The sequence below is a fragment of the Marmota flaviventris genome, chromosome 10 (genome assembly GCF_047511675.1).
Source record: "Marmota flaviventris isolate mMarFla1 chromosome 10, mMarFla1.hap1, whole genome shotgun sequence".
In the NCBI taxonomy this organism is placed as follows: domain Eukaryota; kingdom Metazoa; phylum Chordata; class Mammalia; order Rodentia; family Sciuridae; genus Marmota; species Marmota flaviventris.
The window spans coordinates 100,857,822-100,882,093 of record NC_092507.1 but is presented as its reverse complement, the minus strand read 5'-3'; the positions used below and the strand labels follow the sequence as shown (position 1 = coordinate 100,882,093).

Genomic DNA, 24,272 nt, shown 5'->3' with positions numbered 1-24,272 from the left:
TCCCTCAGTCTGCACTCCAGCCATTCAGACCTTCTTCCTGCTCCCTCATGTGCTCTCTCAGTCTGGAACATTCCACATTCTGAGGGGGGTGGAGACAGAAATGCTGATGAGGTAGCAGAGCCTGCAAGTGTCCGCCCTTGATTAGTCTTTGGGGGAAAGGAGCCAGATGGGATGGTAATTTGACAGGAGAGGCAAGAAGCTGCCTGAAGTTGGGAAATGTGTGAGCAGGTTGGTACCGAGGGGAAGGGATGGTAAAGAAAGGGACGCGAGGGAGAGGGGAGGTTCAGGAGAGACCTAACTGAAGAACAAGGAGACATAGAAAAGCAAGTGGCAGTCAGTGAGACCTAGGGCACAAGATGACAAGGGCTGGTTCTGCCAAAAAGAATTTAAAAAAAATTTTTTTTTTCCTCTAAGATGGAAGGGAAGGATGAACACTGTTCTAAATAGAACTTGATTCTTCATTTTAGGACTTAAACAAACAAATCTTCCTGAAGGGCCATACCTTTGCATCAGCAATTTATGATGCCATAAAAATAATTTCTCAGACCATATCTGAGAGGTCCTCATGGATGACGGGAGCCCCATTCCTATGTGAAGGGACAGGGGACGCCCTCCAAAATGCAGGGCATGTGAACCAGACAATTAGAGCAGCTACAGGACCTTCACTCCAGAAAATGGGGCTTCTGCAGAGGTCGCTGGGACCCCTACCTCTGAACCGGAGGTTGAGAGCAGGCATCTGGGTCTTCTTACCTAGCAGGTCATTGGGGGAGCAGCACATTGCTGGGTTTCTGCAACAAGAACCTGCCTGCAGCACCCCCCTCCCCGTGGGGGGTGCTCTTAAAAGGGCGATGTTAGTGATGGAGACGTCAGCCCCATCTGGGCCTGGCACAGTTAGGGCTGCAAGAACGCACCCCCCCCCCTCCTTTTGCGCCTATTTGGGAGGAGCTATCGGGGAACCCCATGCAGGGAGATGACTGGGGGAGTGGAGCAGGCCCCTCATCCTGGCACAGGCTCTGACATGCAGCACATTTCTCTGGGGCCCATCCCAGCTCTGCCTGTCAGACTCATCCTGGGAGTGCAGCCAGGGCCGCCCAGGGACCCCCGTGGGAGGTATGGGGGTTGGGGAAGAGGTGTTCTTAGGACCCAGGGTAAACCGGAAAAGCTTCAGGAAAGGAAAAACAGGGCAGGCAAGTGTCTGTTCCTAGAAATGAGGTTTCAGTCTAGGAGAAGCCAATGGTTGGCCAGCTCAGGTAGACCCCCAAGATTCATGCTGACCCCCCCTAGTCCCCACCCCACAGTTTCCTGGCTCTCTCATATGTGTCTGGAAACCTGGCATCTAGTTGACTCTTTCCTGGTAGAAGCCAGACCAGGTCCCAGTGTCTCCTCTTGCCTGAAGCATCCAGACATGCATCTTGGGCACTGAATTCCTGGGTGTGGGAACCAAGGATTGGTGAGGGACCCAAGACTCTGACTCACTCCACTGGCTTCTGGGGGTTTGTTTGCTGAGGTAACCTGGTAGCCTAGGTTGGAGATGGGGCAGGTCAAGTTGCCAGGGATGAGGGCATCAGCCGTGGGTTGTGAAGGCAACTATTAGGGTGGAGTCAAGGTTATCTGGGCCTGTTCCCAATTGCTCACCTTCCAGGTGGGTCAGCCCATCCTAAACAAGGCTTGCATCAGCCACAAGCCACTGCTTCAGGGAGAGGAGTCTGGCTGTCATTTCACTCTGGGGGAAGGGAAGCCACACCTTTCCCAATAGATTGAGGTCTTTGCAAGCAGGGACTGTGCCCCTTCTTTTCATAAGCACTGTTCCCAGTGTCTGGCCCAGGGTCAACACTGTAAATGTCTGTATGACCACCTGCCAACATATTTTTGCAGATGAACTGGAGGAACCTCGGCCACAGTCCTACTATCGACCATTCTCTCCTCTGGCTTCAGGAAGCCAGGTGTGTATGTATGTGTTCTAACAGACATGTTGGTCCACTCAGCAATCTTCCTAGCCCAGCTCCCCAATTGATCACACCAGGAGTCTGCACAGGGTAGACAGGGGAGGGTTTGCATGGGGAGTATGGCTGTTTAAGGTCTGGGCTGTCTTTGAGTAAAGTGCAGGGCATTCAAGCTCCAAGTGCAGCCATCTCCAGAACACTAGCTGGGTAAGGAGTAAGGAGGGGTGGGGGAGGTAAGACCCAGGCCCAGTCGCCCAGGGGCTCAGAACCCCAGTTTCTACCTTCCCACAGCTTTCAGGGCCAAGGAAAAAAGCACAGCTTCCTGCTGGTAGGAGCCAAAGAGCACAGGCATGGGAGAAAGGCTATGACAAGCCTCCTAGACTAGGACTAAGACAGAGATGGGGGTGCCCAATCCACCCAAAAGGGTCTTCTGGGCTTGTACACTGGATGGGAGTGGAGCAGAAATAGCCCCCTGCTCACTGTGCAAGCTGTCTTTCTTCAAACCAAATAGTGTTGGCTACAGGAATGTGAATTTCTGGTCTTCTGAATTACAAATGGGAGCAGCTTGCTCTTTTGTCCTCTTGCCCTGGCTTTGTTATCCCAGAGCAGAGGGCAATGGGCTACATACAGTGTCTGCCTGTGGGCCCCCGGCTGGCATAGCAGGCTAGTCGAGAGAGCCACTGTGGCTACCCTTTCAGGCGCCCCAGTCTTGACAGCGTTTCCAGAAGCAAGATTGATAGGATCAGCCCCAGTGGGAAACAGCACATGCTCTGTCCTGGATACCAAGCTCCAGCAGACCCAGGAAAGTCACTACTTGGGGATTAAGGAAGCTGAGATGAACTGAAGGCTCCCAAGTGATAAATCGGGTCACACGCCAGCTTTTACCTCCCAAAGAAACCCAAGTGCAAAGCCCTGCTGAGGAGCCAGGACTTCCACCTGGACACCTGTCTGTCTCCCCTCCCTTGGCGTACTTCTGCCTTCCACATACAACAGGTATAATCATGTCCCCACCCTACCTTCTGGGACCATCACAAAGATAAAAGGGATCATCCAGAGGAAGTATTTTAACCTCCTAGGACAGAAGCGCTAGACTAACCTAAGGTGTTATTAAAGTCCAGGGATGCAGATTGCAGATGAAAGGCAGCAGGGTAGGAAAGAGCCTGAATACTCCTACCCTAGGGGAAGGGTGCCTGCCTATTAGGTAATGGGGGGAGCTCCTGGGAAGGACAAAACATTCTTCCTACATCCTTCTGTCCTGCCAGCTCTCTGGGGCCTTTGGAGCTGCAGCAACAAGCTGCTCTGCAGTAGGTCTCCCTTTTAGGGGATGGCAATAAAGAGAAGCTGCTGTTAATAAGCCCCCAACCCACACTCTTGAAGCTAGGGACAGACTCTTAGATATGTCTCTACCCTGATGCCTCCCAGCCTCCCTGCCCTTCCATGAAGCCCTTCCTAGGGAACACAAGGTGCCAGGAGACCTTAACATTAATTCTGATCTCTAAGCTTTTCTATCTTACTGCTTTTAAGCAGGAGTGAATTTTCAGAGGTGCCTGGCCCTCGTCCTATAAGCCTCTATGTCTAAGACTCTAGGTTTTCACTTCCCCCTTGAGCCTTTACTAAATCTATCCCCACCCTCATCTACCTGCTGAAAACATCTCTGCCTTGCTAAAAAGAGCCTTATTTGGAAGGGGGAGCAGGGGCTGGTCCCTGGAGAACCAGCCTGGGAGAAGACCGAGGAAAAGTCTGAAGCCCTCCCCAGTGATGCTTTATTATATGGTTTTACCAGTCAGTGATAGACCCTGTGCCCATGCAAGGAGACAAGGCGCCTGCACTGTACATGGCAGACAGTTCCCCTTGCAGCTGTGCAGTCAGATGGGACAGGGTGATGAGAGGGTGCTCAGCTCCTGCTCTGGCAGGCTCTGAGATCCCAGCTGACAGAAATGAAGCCCAGCAAACCAGGAAGAAGGAATGAATGTTCAGGCATCGGTGACCTCCAGGTTCTGCAGCCGGCTTTCCAGGGCAACATCTCTGGCTGCCGCTTTCTTTTTGCTGCCCTCGTGTTGCTTCTTCTGCTTCTTTGAAGGCTCCTGGTCAATGGGTGCAGCCTTCACAAAGGGGATCAGTTCTTGGAGTCCTGGGAGGGAAGAGTCAACCAAATGACATGTTGTTTCTCAGAGTCAAAGCCAAGGACCTCAGGGGAAAAGTCAACAAGACAATGATCTCTTTGAACCAAGGAGCACCCACAATAGGCCCTGGTTTAACCTATCTTTTTCTTCCGCAGTCTGAATTTCAGCAGTATTTGAACATCACACTTACATTGGTTACTTCCTTACCCAGGCCCCCTGCACTGTCTAGCACCAGAGGGCAGGCAGAGTTCTGGGGACTGTGAGGGACTGCTATGCATAAGAGTATAAAGACAGAAAAGAGAGAGCAAAGGAGCTGCATGGAGGGCTTTACCTGGTGGCATGAATTCCTTCAATTTTTCGGGCACAACAATGCCCTTCTCTGTCTGGTAGTTCTCCAGGATGGCGCAGATGGTACGGGTAGTGGCACACATTGTAGCATTGAGCATGTGGACAAACTCCACCTGGGAGAAGAGGGTCCCGGAAGAGAAAGTTAAACTCAAACTTCAGCTTGAGAAACTATCCACCATGCCAGAACCCCCAACTACACCTACCGAATTCAAAATAATCCTTCTATTTTCAACTTTTTATTATTCTGTTTAGTATTTACTGCCTATTAGATAACTCTGAGAAGATTCCTCACATCTACAAGAGCGACAAGGGGCAGGTCCCACTATTTTGAGGAGAACTGGTGTATACCACTGTGGCCCCTCTTTTTGGTGCATGACAAACCCCCCCTCAAACAGATCAAGGCCTGAAGACTGGGTTTGAGATGAGCTGATAACCTGACTTTCTTGGACGAAAAGAGGGAAGATGGTGAGTCCAGCTTGTTCTGTATAGATAAACAGGGATGATTTTTTCTCTGAAATTACGGAAAACAAAGCCAAAAAGAAAAAAAGCTAGAATTACGTTGTAGAATAGAGGTAGACTCAGGTATCTACCTAAAAGAACCCAATCCTGACTCAGTGGAAGACATTTCTGATTGCCTTTTGGGTCTAGATTGAGAAACTCAGATTTTTTCATGATGCTGGAAACTAATACTCCCAGGTCTGAGAAAGAGAGTAGGTCTACCCTGTGCTGATGGTGCCACTCACTGCCCACTTCCCTGGGAGCCATCTACCTTGTCCATCATCTTCTTGGTCTGCCCGTATCTAATTCGGAGCCGGCGGGCCTGATAATCTGTGCAATTAGAACAGGAAACTAACTCTCGGAAGGCTCCTGAGCCTGGAAACCAGGCCTCCAAGTCGAGCTTCTTACTGGCAGCATGATTCAAAGAACCTGTAAGGAAAAACCCCTAGAATTCAGGAAGGAGGGATGGTATTTCAGGAGGCCAAGCTCCAGTGAGCCCGAGGAATTCTTTACTTCACATCCCATCCCCAGAAGTGAAATCACGCCCTGACACTCTCCTCACCAGACTCTCCCAAGTGAGAGGGGTGTGATATTTTAATGAATGTGGGTAATGAACTGGATTACAAGGCTGTGTAGCAGCTCAGCTGGTGAGGGTGGCATCTGTGGGATGTGGGAAAGGGAGGCTGAGAAGTTGAGGGGTCCCCTACCTGAGACAATATTCACTATGTGGTAAGGGATCCCCAAAGACTGATAGAACTCTTCGGCGGTAGCAATCATCTCTTCAAACATCTCCCATGACTTGTTGTCATGGGGTGATGAGTATACAAACTGCTCAATCTGTAGAGACGGACAGAAGTACATGGTGATTAAATGGAAAGACTGGGGTGGATCTATCCTGGCAGTGAAGACCCAGTCCCACACCACTGGGAAACAGGCCAGGTTAGTCCCCAGCAAGAGGGATGGGTGCTAATCTAGACAGGACCACAACAAAAACAACAGCATTGATGGACAGGAATCGTGGACCTTGTCGGCTAAGTGCCTCACACGCTGACCAATTTAATCCTCACAGTCTGCCTAGTGAGGTGGGGCCCATTATCACTGTGCTCTTTTCACAGAGGTAGAAACTAAGCACAGGGAGATAAAGCAACTTCCCATGGTTGCACAGCTGGTAAGTGGTGGAGCTGGCATCAGTCAGGCAGTCTGGTTCCAGTGTTCAAAGCCACTCTACCATGTGCTTTCCAGGCTTTTCCCCACAAAGATACTGGCAACAGAGGAAAAGCTGCAGCCAGAGGCCGTCTCTTCTATGACCCTCTGGACAGGTAGGAAGAAGGCTCCCACTCTTCACTCTCACCTCCTACTCACCTTCTCAAATTGATGGACTCTAAAGATGCCACGGGTGTCACGACCATGGGAGCCAACCTCCTGGCGAAAGCAGGTAGACAGGCCAGCATACTTGATGGGCAGATCCTCTGGCCGCAGCCATTCGTCCCGGTGGAGAGCAGCGATGGGCTGCTCTGAGGTGGCAATCAGGTATTTCTCATCATAGGAGTTGTCATCAGACTTCTCACTGCCTTTGCCAATCACCTGTTGAAGCAGGGACCTGTGCCAATTAAGACTGAGAGAGGACCTAAGCCTGTGCAAGAAACCACAGGAAAGATAGGAGTGATGGGGACATGAAAAATTGTCTTCAATCCCAGTCCAGGACTGGGGAGGGACTAAGTCTGTCCAAAGGAGGCACTGTCACTTATTTAACAAAGAAGACATTTACAAATGATAAGTGGTCAATGATGGCAGATGTGTAATAAACCTATGTTGGTGGCAATATAAATTAATCCAGTCAACAAATGTTTGTGAGGCATTCACCCAGTGCCAAGTTTTTCTGCCAATGCTGTACAAAAAGAGACATAGTCTCTGCTTTCTTGGTGCTTAGAGTTAGTCTAGCAGTAGTAATCCTAAAAAATGCACTTGAGGATTCAGCTGAAGAAAATAATGGGAGGAAAAAAAAAAAAAAAGCCACAGGGCTGGGATGTAGCTCAGTGGGCTGGGATATAGCTCAGTGGTAGAGTGCTTGAGAGGCCCTAGGTTCAATCCCCAGCATGGTCAGGGGGCTAAAGACCAATAAAGTTCATTGTAACATTTTTGTATTGGTAGCAAAAAGGAAGCACCTTAAATATTCAACAGGGGAAGAGTTAATAATCCATAGCTACATTCAGTTTACATAACATTATGGAACCACTAAAATGATTATGGAAATGATGTAGTAATAAAGAAAAATGTTTTTGATACAAGGCTAAGTTAAAAAAAAAAAAGCTATGTACAGTGTGACTATAAGTATGTGAAAATAACAAGTATAAAAAAAGTCCCAAAGAAAATATTTTAAAATGTTAATTGGTGTTCAGCATGGTCACACATACCTATAAATCCCAGTTACTAGGGAGGCTAAGGCAGAAGGATCACAAGTTCAAGGCCAGCCTCAATAAAGTAGTGAGACCCTGTCTCAAAAATAAATAAAATAAAATAAAAAAGCCTATTGGACAGTACTGCTTCAGAGAATGAGTAAACCAAGATTTCTATCAGGCAAGAAGTCTGACCCAAAATTCCTCATTATCAAGACCTGGGATTCCTTCTGCCTGTGGATTGAAGAACCACGTGGGTAAGAGATGGAGGAGAAACGGGGAGCTCCTGCTACATATCTTATAATCCTTCAGATACATTTCTTTCTAGTTTTCCCTGCAATGGAATTTCTAAAGTTCTGTTATTGATGATTCATTCAATCTTGAGGGTTGAGATTAGAGAAAAAGCAAAAAGGTTAAACAGGTTCTAGCTGATACATGGACACATTCCTCTCCATTGAAAAAGAAAGAAGGGGAGGATACCAAGGCTATACTAATGCTCAGAGTTTAGGGGGAACTTTTTTTCCCAGTGAATCTTGAAGGAAAATATAACTTTGACCTCATTAGCAGGACCAGTGGAATACACTTCTAATTATTAGCTGGGCACGGTGATGAGTGCCGATAATCCCAGCTACTCAGGAAACTTGAGATGGGAGGATTTCTTGAGTCTAGGAGTTTGAGACCAGCCTGGATAACATAGAGAAACCCTGTCTCAAATAAATAAGTTAACTACATAAAATAAAAATAAATAAACATCTCCTTCTATGATAAATATGGGCAAATGAATGTAGCTCAGTGGTAGAGTGCTTGCCTGGAGTGCACAAGGCCCTGGGTTCAATTCCCAGACTGGCAAAACAATTTATAAATCAGATAATCATAACCACACTTGCCAATAAGAGCAGTGTCCCACTTCTGACAGATGAATCTTGAAGGAGAAAAACAAGTGAAAAGTAGACTTTCCATGATGAACAGAAGAAAAATTCTAGAAATTCTGAGTGTTTCACAGACTTCAATGCTATAGTTGCCAGAGTCTGTTGATCAGAATGACATTTGAAACTCAACTTGAATCTTGGGCTCTACCTAAGATGGTCCATGATTGAGAGGAGTCATGAACTGGCAGTCACATCCATCCCAAGGCAAATACATCTTGCCCTATTCAAGCCTCCAGTCTACAGTGAAGAGTGGGAAGACATGGGAAGTGGGCTGGGAGACCAGTGCTGCTTCTATCATTTCCTTGTGTTTCTTTTCTAAGCTTCTGGTGATACAGTGTGCTCAATTTAGATACATTCACAAATTACTAGGGAAAAGATGAAAGAACGGGCAGCCACCAGCCACATGTGGCTGTTTACATTAAAATTAATTAAAATTGGGCTGGGGTTGTGGCTCAGTGGTAGAGCGCTTGCCTAGTATGTGTGAGGCACTGGGTTTGATTCTCAGCACAGCATATAAATAAACAAATAAAATAAAAGTCCATCAACAATTAAAAAAAATTTTTTTTAAATTAAAAATTTGCTTCCTTAGTTGTGCTAGGCACATTTTAAATGCTTAAGAGCCACAGAAATAGAGCATTTCCATCACGACAGAAGTTGGACTGGATAGCATCACTTCAGTATCATAGAGTTAAATTATCCTACCACGCTGCCCCAGGCTACTCACCTTATAAAGTTCTTCGTCAAACTGGCTGAGCTGTGCCACCTCCTGCATGACCTCCTTCCTCATGAAAAACGGGGTGTAAATGGGAGTGTATCCCCGATTTCTCAGGGTGCGGAGGGCATACTGGATAAGTGCCTGTTCCAGGAACACCAGGACCCCCTACAGAAGCAGAGACACAGTACTGTGTGAGAGGGGCCTGTCATTACCCTGTTTGTCTGCTAACTGACACTCAGGGGCAAATGGGATTTGTAAATGTAAAGCACAATTAAGTGTACAGTATTTTCAAGTTATTTGGCCATATCCTTTTGGAAGCCTTCCCTGAATTCATCTGCCCTCTGCCCCAGTTAATCAGGGTCTATTGCCTCCACCTACCCATTCTCAAAGCACTCTGGGCTGACTCAAACCACAGCCTTATCACACTGGGTTTTGATCCTTTGTTACTTGTCTGACTGTCCAATTACACCGAGCTCCTCAAAGAGAGAGACTGTTCTGATTCAGTCAGCAAAACATATTCATTATGGAGGATCACTGAGTGGCTTTTGTTCTATGGAATCTGGATAAGCACTCTCTTGCCTTAGAAGGAGAATTGCATCTAATTGCTACACATTTGCAGACAGCAGCAAGTACAAGTGGTGGATTTGTGAGCCTCTTTAAGTATGATTATGATTTTCTACAATTTTTTTTAAGTTCCTTCTTCATCCCCACTGGTTCCCAACTCTTACCTTCAGGAAGTATCCTCGACTCCCAGCCACCACGGCTCCCTTTTCTCCTTCAAAGCCATCTACCATCACCACCAGGTCCACATGAGAGTATTTCTTCCTGACGGTACAATCACCCCAAATTCTCTCTACTTTATTGTCTGCATCCTAAGAGAACAAGACCAGGAGAGATACATGATTTCTTAATTCTACAAACCCATTTTTCCAAACCCTCTCCAAGAACAACTGAGCTTTTTGAGGCCATCACTTAAATGAAACATTGGGTTTCGGTCATTATGCACAATGAATAAAGAAGGAAATTTTCTACTCAGAAAGTGTAAGAGTTTAGCCAAGCAATTGGGAATCACTATTTTCTAAGAGATTTAAAATATTCTCTCAGTTTATTTATTTTTACTCTTTTAGATGAATCCTTGAAAATCCTGCACAACAAGCCACCCCAGACAATCAGCTTTGCCCAGGGCACAGAGGAGAATGTAGACTTTCTTTCCTGGCTCTCATTGGTCTCAGGGCCACATGAGGGCGGGCTCAGGGCCCTGACCTCCAAAGTCTGCTCAAGCGCCAGGCCTCCCACACACCCCAGCCTGCAGCCAGTTTAACGTTCACCAGGGAATGAATGAAAGAGGCACAGATGGGCCCTGCCATGGCCGGGGTGTCTGGGAACAAAGGCTGGGCTCAGAGCAGCTTTGTGCTGGGGAAGCTCCCGCTCAGCAGGAAACTTTTATCATGCAGATTTCCCTTCAACCTGCAGCTTCTCAGCAGGGTGTGGGTGAGGGGGTTAGGTTGATTTAGCAGATCCCTCCCACAGGACTTGCTGCTACCAGGGGCAACACGCACTGGAGGACAGCAACCCTATTTAGAAGAGATTTCTGTGCCAGGAGTCTCCTCCTACCTGCTGTCTCTGCTACTTTCCAATCAGGCAAGGATCTGACTCCTGCAATGTTCAATTGGTGGGCAGAAAGAATATACAAAGAGTCTGACACAGAGAGCTAGTGTTGCACAGCTTTCCTCCGGCCCCATCCCTGCAGACAGCACAGGAAGAAAGCCTCCAAGCCTACCTCATCGTTACTGATGGGCACAGAAGGGTGCAGAAGGTTCCCAATCTCTCTGAGGTTCTCAAACCTCTCTGCTTCCAGTTTTATTCTCTCTGCATCACACTTCAGGATGGCTTCATCAATGAGGAGTCGGACTTTTTTGATTTGTGAGACTTTCAGGTTCTGTAGAAGAATAGACCACACTTACATCCAGGACACCACGCATAGGAATAAGACGCTGGCATCCTCACTGTGCTGTCCTCTCGCCATGACAGTTCTTGTGGCAGCACTTGTTTAGTTTGTTTGCAATGATGCGGATTAAATGCACTGTCTCTCGCAACCTAGGCAAGCCCTCTACCACATCTTCTACACACGAAGATGTGGTAGCATTTTTAAAAATTGAAAATTTCACAGAGGGATATATACAATCCTGCCCTACAAATCCCCTGGCATTTTCCTTTGGGAGTGTCTAAGGTAGAGATGGAGAGATTTGGGCCACTCTTGCGGTTCCTACACATCCCAGGAGTTTTTATTGTTGTTGTTCTACTCAGTTGTACATGACAGCAGAATGCATTTCAGTTCATTGTACACACATGGAGCGCAACAATTCAATTCTCTCATTGTGTACGGTGTAGACACGCACCATTTGTGCAATTATATATGTACCTAGGGTAATGATGTCCATCTCATTTCACCATATTAGGAGTTTTAATACTATGGCTCTCCTAAGACAACTTTCCCTTTAGTTGTATTTTTGATTTTCCTGATTGAACCAATTTAGCACTCCATTATGTACATGCATTGAAGTGTTCTCCAGGAAGATTATAACTTTATTAGGAGCAAGAGACCTTGTCTTAAGCTTATTTTGCATTCCTTATTGCAGATGCTTCAAGCTGTGCTCATTTCTTGAGGGGAGTGTTTAGCAGGCTGGGCTATGCAAAAATAGGCTCCTAACCCACTCCTTTAAGCACAGCAACTTTATATATATATTTGTTATTATTTTTAAGATGTGGTCTCACCATACTGTCCAAGTTGGCCTTGAACACGAAATCCTCCCCAGGTTGCAGGCAACTGTGCTTTATTTATTTATTTATTTTTATTTGTTCTTATTAGTTATATATGATAGTAGAATGTATTTTGACATATTATACATAGAGTAAAACTTCTCATTCTTCTGGTTGTACATGATGTAGAATGACATTGGTTGTGTAATCACATATGCACATAGGATAGTAATGTCTGATTCATTCTATCATTTTTCTTATTCCCATTCCCCCTCCTTTCCCTTCATTCCCTTTTGTCTAATCCAAAGTATTTCCATTCTTCCCTCCCCTCCCCTGCTTATTGTGAGTTAGCATCTGCATATCAGAGAAAACATTTTGGCCTTTGGTTTTTTGGGATTGGCTTATTTATTTCACTTAGCATGATATTCTCCAATTCTATCCATTTACTGCAACTGCGCGTTATTACACAATTGTTTTGTGTTAAAGCTTTCAAGAAAGGATTCAGTGACCAAAACATTTGAAAATTAGTGCTCTAGGACTCATGTAGTAAATATTTACTGAATTGCAGTAAATTGAGAAATCCCTTAACTTTGTAAAATAGAGTTACCTAAATTAAACATAGTTCATTTTTTTACCCTTTCTACCCTTGACTTTCCTACTATATCTGTGTCTACCTCTGCTGTCTAATAAGTACTCAAGCATAAAGTATAACAAGAATGAATAGAGACCTTGCCCATTGTTAGGAATTGAAGGTTGCTTCAATGCTGTGTGTAATAGACTATTAGCATTTGCTATCTAGGAACGAAGTTAAAACAAAAGAACAGAGCTCCCAGCTTAGCGAAATACTATAACTTACAGCTAAAGTGTCTGCAGTGAGGTCATCAAAATTTAACACATTCTCTGGAACAGACTCATCATCTCCCACTGGCTCTTTTTTCTGCAAAAAGAAAAAAATACCCAACTCAAATAAAAGAAAATCTTTGACATTTCAGTAACGTGCATGCCAAATTAAAATATCATATGAACTAATAACAGAATATTCTACATTAAATTGTAACACACAGTAGAAAAATTAGTAAATCAAAAGCCAGATGTCAAAGTTTCAAGTTCTTATTCTACTATGTCCTTTTTGATCCTGGACAAGCCAATTAACCTATTGCAGGGCAAGAGAGTTAACATCTAGACATAGAACAGTTCTGGAAATCAAAGAGAGAACATAGTTGAAATACTCAAGAATTATACGTGTGGTAGTCCAAAGCAAGCCCAGAGGGTAAATTCTTATCTATGTAGTAAGAACAATTCCCAACACTGAGGCAAGGGGGAAAATGGATGGAATGATGAAATTATGAGAGAGCCAAAGAAAACAAACAAAAAATAACAGAATCTGGGGCTGGGGTTGTGGCTCAGAGGTAGAGCGCTCGCCTAGCATGTGCGAGGCCCTGGGTTCAATCCTCAACACCACATAAAAATAAGTAAACAAAATAAAGGTATTGTGTCTAACCAAAAAATAAATAAATAACAGAATCTAGAACTAGGCTTAGAGCAGTCAATGCAATTTGACCAAACAGTAGGAGCAGAGTCAGGGCTGGTTTCCTCTCTCCTGTTTTCTCTCCTCTCTCCTTGTTCTTTTTCTTTTTTTTTTTTTAAATATTTATTTATTTATTTATTTTATTTTTGGCAGACACAACATCTTTGTTTGTATGTGGTGCTGAGGATCGAACCCGGGCCGCACGCAGGCCAGGCGAGTGCGCTACCGCTTGAGCCACATCCCCAGCCCCTCTCCTTGTTCTTTTTAATAATATTCTTTCTGGGGGCTGGAGATGTGGCTCAAGCGGTAGCGCGCTCGCCTAGCATGTGCAGGGCACTGGGTTCGATCCTCAGCACCACATACAAAGATGTTGTGTCTGCCGAAAACTGAAAAATAAATATTCTCTCTCTCTCTCCTCTCTCTCTAAATAATAATAATAATAATAATAATAATATTCTTTCTGCCAGATCATCATTTCTAATCCTTACACAGAGCCAGGCAATTTGAAGAAAACAATTTAAGAGTCAAATTCTTTTTAAATTAGAAAGAATTAAAGAAAATGAGTCAAAGATATATATAAGACCTCAACAAACTCCTAAAAATATTGGAAAAGATTTAACATCTGCCATGCAAGTTTAAATAAAATGAAGACTAGAAACCATATCTAATGTCTTAAAGTTTTTTTTCTATATACATAACAGTAGGCATTTGTTTCTACAACCTTTTATTCCAATGCACAAAATTGAGTTATAAGAAAGGACAAAATTTTCTAAAGGTAAAGCATGGAAATCCTTTAGTTTATTACACATTCTCATACACCAAAGTGAGAAGCTGGGATTCTAACCATGACCCCTCATTTCCTTCAGTGACTCTGCAGAATCACCTAAAAATTACAGAAGTCAAAAACTATCAGCATAAGCCTTGATAAGAACAAGCACAGACTAAAAAGGTAGAAAAAAATGGCCTAAAATTTCAAGATTTTTGTAATGGTATTAAGACAAGGTGAGAATATGATGAAAAAGATATTTGCTGAGGGCAGCAAACTCAAGTTCTGAACTCAAGGTCTGACTCTGCAATCGACTTAGGCTGTGATTTTACGAAAGCTCCTTAATTTCTCAGGCCTATTCCCTTGCCTTTTAAATAGGACTAAAAGATAAATGTACTACCTACACTCCAGGTTTGCAGTAAAGATTAAAACCAAAATGAGATGTCTACAAAAGCACTTGAATACTTTCCAGTACAACATAAAATAAAGATCGCTTGCACCATTCCAATGGAGAGCAAGAATGAACATGCCCTGCAAGGCTAGCAGTAAATCCAGACATATGTTATTGCAAATGAAAATACTTCCCAGCCTATTGCTACATAAAACACCCAGCTGGCACTACCTGTATATATGTCCCAAAGAACACCCAGTCAGGGGTATACATGGGAATTTATGTTAGTTATGATGCCTCTGGCCTGCAAATGATTAAGCATCATGAATCCCACAAGAAGAAAACTGTTACTAATAATCAGTTTCCACAAATGAAATTAAAACTACTGCCAAAGAGAAGGTTGCAGACTATCATGAAGTGTAAGATGCTAAAATCCTAAGGTGATCTTTGTACTTTCTCTTTACTGGTTCTAGTTCCAAAATTTTATAATTTTGGTTTAGTTTCAAGGCTTAGAACTTTAAAATGATCTAAATTGTAGAGTACATTTAATATGTTTTTTAAAAAGTCATTAAGGGATGGGCATGGTGGCGCATACCTATAATCCCAGTGACTCAGGAGGTTGAGGCCAGGTTGAGGCAGGAGGATTACTAAATTTGAGAAGTGAGGCCTTAAGCAACTTAGTGATACCCTGCCTCAAATAAACAAACAAATAAATAAATAATTAAAAAGAGGTGGGATATAGCTCAGTGGTGAAGCACCCCTGGGTTCAATCCCTAGTATCAAAAAAAAAAAAAAAAAAAAAAAATCATTAAGGGGTTAAAAGGATAATTTTAATTTTAAACTAAAGTTAAAACAAACTACTCTGGATGCTAAAGCAAAGGCTGAGCTGAATTTTTAAAAATATTTTATTAGTTGTTGATAGACCTTTATTTATTTATATGTGATACTGAGAATTGAACCCAGTGCTAAGCAAGGATTCTACCACTGAGTCCCAGCCCCAGCCCCAGCACTGAAATTTTATATTTCTCAAGGAGAATTCTTTAGATGACGGCTGGTAACTATTTGTCATCCACTGTAACTTGGAACTGCTGAACAATTACAACGTTCTAAGCTTTGTGTCAAGTTTTCTATATTTTTAGTTCTACAATTCCATCCTATAGGTGAGTGTTTTATTGATATTTTGCAGATAAGAAAACTGAGGCTGAGATATTAAAACTTGCCTAAAAGTCACATAGCAAACAAGAGGCCAAGACAAGATGCAGACTGTGTATCTGGGCTCTTTTCATGAAGAAGCAGGAGTACAATGGGCCCCAAACTCTGAAGTTTGCCATAAGGAAACTTTCCTGGCACCATAGGTTAAGCTCAAGAAAAAAATGGATAGGATGACTTGGCCAAACTGATATTCTCTTATAATAATAAGAGAATTTAGCATGGAAAAAATCTTACCTGAACACACAGAAGATGGACTTCCTCAAGGTTACCAAAAGTGCCTTTTAGTTCTCCCTACCACCCCCCACCCCTACTTTTCTCCCCAATGCTGGGGATCAACACAGGGCCTTGTGTATGCTAAGCAATTGCTGTCCCACAGACCTGCACCCCAGTCTCCCTCTCTTTCTTTCAAAATAATTTTCCCCCTTGGTAAGAAATTCAGCATCTCACAGAATTAGATGCTGAGTTAGAATTTCAGTGAGTATTAGCTAAGAACAAGACCAAACACCTCTGCCTAAGCTCTCAAGACTGTCACTCAGACCTCTTACCTTCATTTTCTCTCCGATTGTCTTGCTACATAAGTTCTTCAGTTTATTCAAGTTGTCTGCCCGAAATCTGCCTAATAATAAAGAAGCCAAGACTATAATAAACAAATGCACATATCCTATATTTTACCTTATAACCACCCCATTAAGGTATATTCATAAGCACTCCATCCTAATCTCGCATCAGAGACAGTTTAGTAATAAATAATTTTAAATACTGGCATAATTTTAAAAAAAAGTTTCACATTTTTATGGTAGCATCATATTTTTTTGCAAAAAAAATTGGCATAAAATCTGTGATGATCATGCAGTGAAATATAATAATTAAGACACTAAACTAAAGTTAAAACAAACTACTCTGGATGCTAAAGCAAAGGCTGAGCTGAATTTTTAAAAAATATTTTATTAGTTGTTGATAGACCTTTATTTATTTATATGTGATACTGAGAATTGAACCCAGTGCTAAGCAATATTCTGATATTCTCTTATAATAATAATATCCAAACTTATGGTTCCTTGGTACTTGCTATGGTTTGGATAAGTTTCCCTCAATGTGTTAAAGGCTTGATCCTAAGCTTTGTACTACTGGAAGGTGGTAGAACCTTGAAGAGACAGAGCCGAGTGGGAGGTCACAGGAAACTGGGGGCATGCCTTCAAAGGGCACAGCGGAAATTCGTCTTTCCATCTTTCTTTTTTGGCTTCCTGGCTTCCATGAGGTGAGTGGCTTCCTGAATCACATGCTCCCACCATGATATATTGCTTTGCCACACACTCAAAGGCAAAAGGGCCAACCAACTATGGACTGAAACTTCTAAAACTGTGAACCAAAATACACCTTTCCTCTTTAAAAGTTGCTTAACTCAGGTATTTCCTTACAATAATGGAAAACTGACTAACATAGCATTAATCTCAGCTCAAGATCAAAATGCAAGCAGAACTGAAGGATCTACTTCCTAAAGTTGCAAAATCTTGCCAGGCACAGTGGCACACATCTGTAATCCCAGCAGTTCTGGAGACTGAAGCTGAAGGATCACAAGTTCAAAGCTAGCCTCAGTAACTAAGTGAGGCCCTAAGCAACTTAGTGAGACCCTGTCTCAAAATCAAATGTAAAAAAAAGGGGCTGGGGGTGTGACTCAGTAGTTAAGAGGCCCTGGGTTCAATTGCTGGTACCAAAAAAAAAAAAAAAAAGTTGCGAAATTTTAAACCGTTTTTGAGCCCCAAGTTAGTTGGTATAGATTGGTAACTATAAGAGTGTATTCCCAGCTTTGGGTAACAAGGAAAAAGACATTTTGAGATTGAAATTTAAAAATATCACAAATTATATATGATACCAAAGTGAAGTAACACAACTCAGAAACTTGGAAGATGCACTCATAACTGTAACATGCCCAATTATCTTAAAATTCATTTAAAGAAACTATGTGCTTGCTATGCACTCAAATCTAGAAAGAGGGCAATCATTCCTGTTACCATGAATTGGTCACTATATCTCTACAAATGGTCAATATTATTTCCTTTGCTCTGATATAATGCTCATCTTGTAGCCTTTCTTATAATCTGGTTTCTTTTGGAGAAGATGGTGTGTTAATCAGCCAAGATAGTAGCCAAAATTAACATCTTGCTATTGTGGTTCACCAGTCTCACTCTGATTATAAATGTTGGATGTCTTGTATCTAAGCATTTGAGGCAATGTGGTTTTTTTTTAAAAAAAAAAAAAAAAAAAAAAAAAGTCAAGCTTTTGAAAAACTGATGACTGGACATGAGATAGCACATATATTTAAGGCTTTATCAATAAGCATCTCTCTTTGGTGTAAATTTAACTAAGCTTTATACAAAATGATACTTGTATTTTCTCATTCACATTGAAAAACAGAGATGGAGAACAGGTCAGTAATTGTTAGGGGTTAGAAAGAGGAGAAAGGCAATGTACTAGAAAGGGATAACAAGATCTCTGTGGTGATAGAAGAGTTCTATAGCCTGAGTGTGGTGGTGGTCACACAAATCTACACATGATAAAATCACACAGAAATATATACATAGGCACACACACAAGTGATGTAAACTGAGTAAGGTTTGTGGATGTAGCAATGTCAATTTCTTGGTTTTGATACTGTAGTAGTAATAGGAATTTTATCACTAGGGGAAACTGGGTATAGGGTACACAGAATTTCTTTGTACTATTTTTGCAATTTTTTTGTGAATCTATAATTATTTTGAAATAAAATATTTACAATTATTTACTACTTTCTATTTGCCAAAGTACCATGCTCCGTGTTAGGACTAGGAAAGAAAATAAGATAACACTATGCTAGGTGTTGGGAATATAAAGGAAAACTATACAATTAAAAACCGATATTTTAACAATGCTAAATGTTTTAAACAGTGAGTATAGTATATTCCTTCATTATCTTTAATTTCTCTCAGCAGTATTTTTATAGTTTTGAATGCCCTTACTTTCTTTTTTGAGTGTCTGGCACTGGGGATTGAACCCAAGGGCACTCTACCTTGTGCTATATTCCCAGCACCCCCACCTTGGTTTTGTTTTTGTTTTCAGCACTGGGAACTGAATCTAGGGGTGCTTTACCACAGAGGCACACCCCAGTCCTTTTTATTTATTTTGAGACAGAGTCTCACTAAGCTGCTGGCTGGCCTCAACCTTGTAATCTTCCTGCGTCAGCCTCCAGAGTAGCTGGCATTACAGGCATGCACCACTGTGCCTGATTTAATAGTTCATATTGTACATACACAACTAATCATCTGCAAATAAAAGTAGTTTTATTTCTTCTATCCTAATCTGGTTTCTTGCCTCAAATTATATGGTATGGAACCTCTGGTGTTCTTATCCCCAGGATCATAAATAAATAAATATTCTCACCAGAAAAAATGATAGTATTTGAGGTGATTGACACTGAAATGTTTATAGAATAGAGTACTTACTATACAGCAATAAAAAGAACCACCAAGTGCTACACATGTTTTTTGAAGGAAAGAAGTCATAATCTATATAAGCCCAGTTATCTGAAGTTCAAAATCAGGCAAAAGTACTTATGGTAATAGAGGTCAGAATACTGTTATCTTTGGAAGAAGGATTGACTGGGAGGGAATATGTAGGAGCCTAATCTGGTACTACAAGTGTCTTAGAACTTGATCTGGGTGATAGCAGCATGGGCATACAGAGTTCCAAATTTATTAGGCTGTACTTTATTAAATATATTACATCCCCATAAAGTAAGTTCAGAAATCAGGTGCAGTGGCACACATCTGTAATACCAGTAACTTGGGAGGCCAAGCCAGGATTGCAAGTTGGAGGTCAACCTTGGTAACTTAGTGAGATCTGTCTCAAAATAAAATTAAAAAGGGCCAAGAAAATAGCTCAGTGATAGAATGACTCTAGGGTCAATCCCCAGTATCAAAAGAAAAAAAATAAAGGTAATCTTAACTACTTGGGAGATGAAGCAGAAGGATCTCAAGTTCTGGTCAGCCTGGGCAAATTGGCAAAACCCTATCTCAAAACAAAACTCAAAAAAGGACTGGGGATGTAGCTCAATGGTAGAATGCCCTAAATTCAATCCCTAAAACTACAAAAAAAAAAAAAGGTTTAGAAAGGGTATATATAAAAATACTATAAATGCTATGGAGATATAAAATAATATATGGAGAATATTGAATAAATGATGTTGTGCCATTGAAATAGGGTTGGGTGGCAAAGAGGGCAATGAAAGTAAGGCTAGGACTATTACAGGAAGAGGCAACAGTCATAGAGAGTGGAAGGGGACAGCAGTAGTAAAACAGGCTAGAGCATAGAATGGGAGGCCATCTGTGGGAAAGTGATGGAAGATGAGGCTAGCAAGGCACAGGGGGTTTTATAAATTGTGTTTTAAAAATTTGGATTTTTAAGCTGGACATAGTGACACACACCTATAATCTGAGCAACTTTGGAGGCTGAGGTAGGAGGATTGCAAGTTTGAGGCCAGCCCTAGCAACTGAGCAAGACCTTATCTTTTTTTTTTCAGAGAGAGAATTTTTCAATATTTATTCTTTAGTTCTCGGCGGACACAACATCTTTATTTTTATGTGGTGCTGAGGATCGAACCCAGCGCCCCGCGAGCACGCTACCGCTTGAGCCACATCCCCATCCCAAGACCTTATCTTAAAAAAAAAAAAAAAAAAAAGTCTGGGGATGTAGTTTTGTGGTAAAGTGTCAGAGTGTCTCAGGTTCAATCCCCAGTACTAAAAAATAAATATTTAGATTTTCCAACATGGTAGCCTCTAGCCACATGTGCCCTTCGAGCATTTTTTTTTAAACTTTACTTTATTTATTTTTATGTGGTAGTGAGGATCAAACCCAGTGCCTCACATATGCTAGGGAGGTACTCTATCACTGAGCTATAACTGCAGCCCCCTCTTTGAGCATTTATAATGTGTCTAGCTCAAACTGAAATGTGCTTTAAATGTAAAATACACATTGTATTTTGAAGATGTGTTCAAAAAAAGAATGTAAACTATCTCTGTAAATTTTTAACATTGATTACATGTTGAAAATACCATTTTCAGGAATCCTACATTAAATAAAATACATTATTAGATTAATTCCATTCTTTCCTCTTTATATTTTTTTCTTATTTATATTTTGATACTGGGGATTGAACCCAGGGATGCTCTACCACTGAGCTATATCCCTTGCCCTTTGAGAAAGGGTTTCACTAAATTGCCTCGGGTGGCCTTGATCTTGTAATCCTCCAGCCTCAGGCTGGGATTACAGGCATACCACACTGTGCTTGGTTTTTTAGAGAAACTGCAAGCACATGTAGAATTACAATGTGGCTCACATCTTATTCCATCAGTGCTACTGTAAGGTATGAGTACCACTACAAATTCGAAGAGGTAGATTTGCACTCTGGAAAGATCAGATGCCCCTGGGCTTGGTCTGTTACTGGGTGAAATAGGGTAAAAGTAAAAACAGAACTACTTCAATGGCTGGGACAAGTCATGAAGAGGGGCCTGGCTTAAGGCATGTATAGTAGGGGTTAAGAGGAAATAACAACTTCAACTGATGGCGAAAAGAAAGGATAGCACATTTGAGGGGGACAGAATTCTGTGGTCAGCAGCAGAATTCAAGATACAGGGAAAAGGAGAGGTCTTGCGTTCAATCCCTAACACCGCAGATCAACAAAAGAAATACATGGAAATCTGGTGGCTTTGGGAGGAGAGCCAAGACAAACTGGCCCAAACATGGGATCATTATACTATTCTGAATTAAAAGCAGAAATCACAGCTCAAATCCCTAGAGTTACAAAGTTATGATAAACTCCAGTGTGGTGGCATTATGACTCCAAATTATGGCCGACTCCTGTGTTCTTTGTGGAGCTGAAGGGGCACCTGAAAGCCTACAGGGAGGCAAATAGTTGTAATGGAGGGCTTGGGGAAGATTTCTTTGTTCTCATCAGGAAGCATGATCTCAGCTCATCACATGGCTCTGGTTATAAGTCCTCACTGCAGCCAGTGATAGAAGAACCCATTCTACTGATCTGAAGTTCAAGATGTAAAAGAACCTTGATACAAGATCTGTCAATGTCAAACTTGGGTAACCAGGGATTTGGTAAAATAATGAGTTCCCTTTGGATATAAAATTGGAGAGGGCTACCAAGTAGAAAAGAATCAAATTAATAGATACACTGAAAATAAACTGCCTTTCATATACAGTTGGAAGTACGAAGGACATGGAAGATCTTCCTATTTCTGGCAAACTTTTATCAAGCCCTTACTGAGGACCAGGTACAGAGCTAGGTATTAGAATTATATGTATTATCTGTTTATGTGTATATTGATATATGTGTTAAATAAAAATTACAGGAGGTCACTATATTGGACTAGGTTCCTGCACCAGGCTCCAACTGAAAGACTAAAAATCAAAATGTAGTCACCCATGCTAGCATTCCACATCAACAAACTAAAACTAAGTTGTTAGCTGACCTTCCCAGAAATCAGGAAAGAGCCCAATTTCCTAGTGTCAATCAGCATGACAATGAAATTTCCCCTGCTTTTAATTCTTACATTCTTTAATCCTTATAAAAGTAAACTGAAGTAATCTAATGTTATCCAATCATTTAAATTTCTATTTTTCTCCGTCCCATTTTTCAGGGAAAATGACTTTGAAATAACCAATCTGCTCTTTGCTCTTTGTTTTCTTCAGCCTTTCTCTATAAAACCTACCTCTTCTGCTCAGCTCATGGGGATATTTGCTCTCTGTTACAGAATGATATGTTGTTAATTCTAAAATTGAAAAATAAAACCCATTAAGCCTTTAAGATGCTGTGATCTGGTCCTTTGAAATAAGTGTGTCCTATATGTATTAAAATCAATCTTTGTCTCCAGAGAACTCACCATATATCTATTTGTCAGATAATGGACAAAACTTCCCACAGATGTACATGTTATACACAAAAGACCAGCTACTACATTCCAAAGTCAGCTGATTAATGGTTAGACTGATGCAAAAATCTGATATCCTTACTTCAGATTTAGTACAATAGCCCTAAACAAAAATATGTCCATATTTCAATTCCATTGCAACTCAGAACTTCAAATACAAGTGTTGAATTTCAAACTATCATATTATAGTACCTAATATATACAGAATGAGCAGACAGCTCAAACAAATGCTTTGTTTTATACCCAAGACCTTTATAAATTTATGAAAATCTATTTCCCTAGTAGAAATCCATCACACTCTTGGATAGCCATTTCCTTTGCAGTGTGTTGTCCTAAGCCTGGCTTACAGATGGTTGCAGACCTATTGCATCAGACAAAATGAATCACATGTGCTTGACGACATCCGGCAACCAATGACCACTCTACTTAATCCAGGCAAAGACTGTTAAGCACAATTTGATGGTTTTATTTCTAATGAAAGATGCCTGATCGTTCCAGATTCTTGCCCAACTATGCCAATGTCTTTTCCTGAAAAATTCCACAAATCATAATCTCAATAATAACAAGCTTTTTCTTGCATCACGGTACCCTTTCCCTCTGTCTGATATATCATGGAAAAGATTTATGATTCTTAAAGGATGACCTTCCCCAAAGCTTTGCGATCACTGCTTTTAGCCATAAGGCCTTCAAAGTCCTCAATCCTTCTGATTCTAATCTATTGTGCAGCAGATGTGATTCTGTCTCAATAGAGCAATATCAAATAAGGAGACCACTCTGCCCTTGCTAAAGATGAGAAAAATCCTGGAAGCAACTAAAGACAACTATTAGGGAAAGGGACAACCTCCACTAAACCTCCCGCCCTAGCTTTCTTCTAGATACCGGAGAAGCAGGGAGGTTTGACAGCTCTTGATGCGCATGCGCCGCGCTCCTTTCCAGCCGCTTTGGCAGCGGTCAGCATTGAGCACGCGCAGAAGGGACCTTGCGCCACCAGAGCCTAGGAGAAAGTGGGACGACTCCAGAAACCTGCCTGAGTTTTGGGGATAGGAAAGCCCTGGAGTCATCTATGCCCAGGAGGAAATCTGACAAGAGGTGGAAGCTGTGATCTCCAGAGCGGACTGGATTCGCGAGATGAACTAGGTTTATGATTAAGGGGACACCCTGCGCATCCCGGTACTTACATCGTCGCCACTCGCTGTCTGCCTTCACCAGCTGATCTACTAGACCCGGGTCCTTGAAGCGCTTCTCCTGAGTCTCTCGGATGAGGGCTGGGTCCCCTCCTTTATCCACCCGAAACAAATCCAGATCCAGCACCATTTTCCTGTCTCCAGGTCAAACACTCAGGGAAACGAGGACCACACCGCAGTAGCCAGCCTGTGACCGACGCAGTGCGCCGGCGCTATGACCCACCCTCCCTGCGCAGGCGCGGCTGGGACGAGGGCGCCCCCTCTCGGCCGGAAGCGCTTGTGGAGGGCGGGGACTCCAAAGAGGCGCCCGCGGGGTGGATGGGCGTGTGCTTCTGGTTCTTGTGGCTTCTTCTAGGCTCCTACCCTTTCTGTGAGGGCTGTGATGTTCTATGAAAGGGTGAATGCATCAAATTGAATGCAGAAATTGTTCTTTGATCCCTGATTTGAAAGCCGGAACCTCTGCAGGCTCCGGTTTCCTTCCATGAGGTGTGTCCCTCACTGGACC

General features: G+C 42.4%; 1 protein-coding gene and 1 long non-coding RNA gene across 2 annotated transcripts; one reads left to right on the top strand and one right to left on the bottom strand.

The window, feature by feature from the left end:
- The first annotated feature begins 163 nt into the window (after window positions 1–163).
- On the top strand, window positions 164–6,281 carry LOC139707273 (uncharacterized). Its single transcript, XR_011708899.1, has 5 exons — window positions 164–228; window positions 1,876–1,943; window positions 2,642–2,936; window positions 4,667–4,879; window positions 6,155–6,281. It is a non-coding gene; the product is annotated as an uncharacterized lncRNA (long non-coding RNA).
- Window positions 3,685–23,997, bottom strand: Sars1 (seryl-tRNA synthetase 1). Its single transcript, XM_071618148.1, has 11 exons — window positions 23,762–23,997; window positions 16,155–16,225; window positions 12,569–12,649; window positions 10,733–10,891; window positions 9,681–9,824; window positions 8,962–9,117; window positions 6,275–6,496; window positions 5,620–5,749; window positions 5,184–5,341; window positions 4,398–4,527; window positions 3,685–4,074 (listed from the first exon to the last, which is right to left on the bottom strand). Exons 1-11 carry the CDS (start codon window positions 23,895–23,897, stop codon window positions 3,917–3,919), a joined length of 1,545 nt encoding a protein of 514 aa, XP_071474249.1. The 5' UTR covers window positions 23,898–23,997; the 3' UTR covers window positions 3,685–3,916.
- Between the last annotated feature and the right edge of the window lie 275 nt (window positions 23,998–24,272).

What these genes read in the sequence shown, in the direction of transcription:
- Sars1 (XM_071618148.1), bottom strand. Translation starts at nt 23,897, where the DNA reads ATGGTGCTGGATCTGGATTTGTTTCGGGTGGATAAAGGAGGGGACCCA. An exon ending in CATAGTGAATATTGTCTCAG is followed by an intron (nt 5,342 to 5,619) that starts GTAGGGGACCCC and finishes TTTTCCTTACAG; the next exon opens with GTTCTTTGAATCATGCTGCC. An exon ending in GAAGGAATTCATGCCACCAG is followed by an intron (nt 4,075 to 4,397) that starts GTAAAGCCCTCC and finishes CTTCCCTCCCAG; the next exon opens with GACTCCAAGAACTGATCCCC.